Genomic DNA, 3,142 nt, shown 5'->3' on the forward strand with positions numbered 1-3,142 from the left:
TTTTTAAACCACTCAAAGCACTGTGATTTACCAAGAGCATGCTCACCGTAAGCTTCGACAAGCATTCGATGCGATTCTACAGCAGTTTTCTTCAAATGGTAATAGAAAGTCAATGCTGTTCGCAAATCGTAGTTTCCAGGCACAAAATTCGACATGTTCAACACTATTACAAACTATACTGTTGTATGAAACTCGTATTGTTGTGAATTGAAAATCTTTATCAGATGTCAGAACAAGGAAATGGCGTCAATGACGCGGTCTGACGGCAACTACATTGACAGCTATGGCCATCTATTGGTAAATTCCGGTTTCATATTTACATACCTGGTACACCCACATGTGTTAAATACTTCTGGTAAGTTCAGAATATTTATAACATTATGAATACATCGGCTGACTGATGTTTGACTGATACACATATAAACATTACTTCCAACGCAATTTTGATAGCTATCAGACGCATAAAAACGTAATGCAGTTAAAACCTTCAAAAAAAGCATACATTTTTTGTTATAATCAATTTCATTCCGCATGTTTCATCTAAACTCACCTGTACAGTAACATTCAAAGCTGAAATTCGTGATGGTACTGCTGAATGTTCTTCTACAATATTTATCAGTCTGATTGTAGTATCTTTTTTTAATCGAAAGAGTTTAACGAATTGTTCTGAGATTTGAAATAGATCATCATTTATTTGGAATCGCGGCCTCTCATTGTATTCCAAACAATTTTCTAATTGATTGACGATGTGAAGCTGAATAACATTTCGATATGCCATATCTATCTTTTTAACTTTATATATTGATTCTTAATTATATTATCTTCATTCACGTCATATAACTTAGTCACTTTCGTCCAAAACAGCAGTTGTTACTACATTTATCGTACACGACATTACATTTCGTGTAGTTGTACCCACTCGATATCAAATATTTGATATTTGTTGCATACGAACAATTCTCACGCCATTCGAGATGACTCAAGAAGGGGTGATCCCGATTGACCATGTCTCGATTGGACACCACCAATCACAGCGACCAGTGCTTAGGAGCTTTGTAGTCTCAAGCGCTGTGAGTGGTTCGTGTCCAATTGAGCCGTGTCCAACTGGGTGCCACCCCTCAAGATATGATTTTCTATATCGCACGCGATATAACATGCGATATCTAGGGTCATAGTTTCAAGAATCGAGCTCCAGGTCCTCTGAGGGGCAGGGGGGTACCCGTGGCGCGTGGGGGGGGGTCCGCGGGAAGGGGAGGGAGTGACGTCACTAATCGAGAGGGGACGTCACAGGGGGAGGGGGATGACGTTGTAATGCATGACGTCACTGGACGAGGGGATGGCGTCACAGTGGGTGACGTCGCGGGGGATGACCGCAATTTGCAGTACGGGAAATTATGTAGCGGGAAATTATGTAGCGAGAAAATTACGTAGCGAGGGTGTGCGGAAACTTGCGCCCGCGTCGCGGTGGTGACGTAACGCGGGGTCAATGGCCGCTGAGCGCGATCTGCCGCCGCCGCCTCCAGACGCGATCTGCCGCTGGTCTCCACCACCGTCGCAACCGGCCGCGGTCCCCGCGGCAGGCCGCGCTATACTTAACACGTATACTCACAGTGTATACCTACCATTTTTCCTCATATACGCCATCATCTACTTCCCCTAATGAGAATACATTTTGTATCTTTGTCTCTAATTGTTTTATATTAATAATAATAACTTAAATAATTACAGAGACTGACATATATTGTTTTAATATGCGTTTGTTTTTGTATAATGCATTATATATAATATTACCTGAAGCATAAAGATTTTTAGAGACATCCAGTGATGACATTAATGGGGAGCGTCCCGATTGCGCACATTAACAATCGGACACGAAAGGATTTCTTAATCGGACACAGACCCGATTGGACACGGACCCGAACGGATACAGATTCGATTGCGCACTACCCGCTCGGACACAGACACGATTGTGCACGGATCCGATTGCGCAAGGACCCGTTCACACACCGACCCGATTGCGTACGGACCCGATTGCGCACCAACCGGGTTGCGCACGACCCGATTGCACACGGACCTGATTGCGCACGGACCCAATTGCGCACGGACCCGTTTGCACACGGACCCGACATGTGTTATTGCCTACAGCTCAATTGCCTGCATACATTATTGCCTACAGCTCACAAGCCTTCCACGCAAAATGAGGGCTACCTCACACCAATAAATGGTTTTGTTAGGGTTAAACTTTTTGGAAACTTTTATTCCAAGCGGACACTGTCTACGCTGATACCCCACTGTTCGTGTGCAAACGGGTCTGTGCGCAATCGGGTCGGTGCACAATCGGGTCTGTGCGCAATCGGGTCCGTGCGCAATCGGGTCTGTGCGCAATCGGGTCCGTGTCCGATCGGGAAATCCTGTCGTGTCCGATTGTTAATGTGTGCAATCGGGCCTCACTCACATTAATGTAATCTGACACCGCAAATTGCAGTGTCAGCAAATTTGTAAGTTTTAATATGATCTTGTCAGCGTAATATAAGAATGTTTTTCAACGACATTAACAAGTTTCGCAACGACAATGATAATGTAATATGATACAAATGCAATGTTGCCAAATAATATACATAATTAAGATGTGACGTTACCAAATAGTGCAATATCAGTTAATATACAGCTGCTTTGTCAGCGTAATTCAAGATTTTTCAAGAATAATAATCATTAATATAATTTGATACAAATGCGACATAACCCTAACAGCACAAACGTCGATATGTCGACTGTAAGTTGACTTTGCTAAGTCAGGCCTTTAGAGTTGACTATAAGTCGACTTTGTACAGACGTCTTTCAAATATCGACTTGTCAAAAAGCCTGCACAAAATTTCGTGAGATGTCGTTGCAGCATACACGCACGTAAAGTCACTAGATTTATAAAGTACCGCAATCATTCCGCCATTTTGGCTCCAACATGCGGTTCATTCAAAACATGCATATGAGTATGAATGTGTTTTATAAATAAAGAGAATCATAAATTATGTTAATCAATGTTTTTATTTACGATGGTTGTTCTTCCCCCGTGCGTGGAGAGCCTTGTCGTGGCACGGGGGCTCACCCGGGACTCTCTATGAGAGCCCCGGGTGCCAATACTCCA

General features: G+C 43.2%; 1 protein-coding gene across 1 annotated transcript in view; it reads right to left on the bottom strand.

Annotated features, from left to right (window-relative positions):
- The window catches only part of LOC108765826 (uncharacterized), an 8,099-nt gene that overhangs the window by 4,373 nt on the left and 584 nt on the right, over positions 1-3,142 (bottom strand). Inside the window, exons 2-3 of the mRNA XM_018514671.1 lie at positions 551-792; positions 338-485 (exon numbers count right to left, since the gene is read on the bottom strand). Of these exons, the coding sequence (XP_018370173.1) occupies positions 338-485; positions 551-792 (390 nt within the window). The remainder of the gene's footprint in view (positions 1-337; positions 486-550; positions 793-3,142) is intronic.

Source organism: Trachymyrmex cornetzi, unplaced genomic scaffold (genome assembly GCF_001594075.2).
Source record: "Trachymyrmex cornetzi isolate Tcor2-1 unplaced genomic scaffold, Tcor1.1 scaffold551, whole genome shotgun sequence".
In the NCBI taxonomy this organism is placed as follows: Eukaryota; Metazoa; Arthropoda; class Insecta; order Hymenoptera; family Formicidae; genus Trachymyrmex; species Trachymyrmex cornetzi.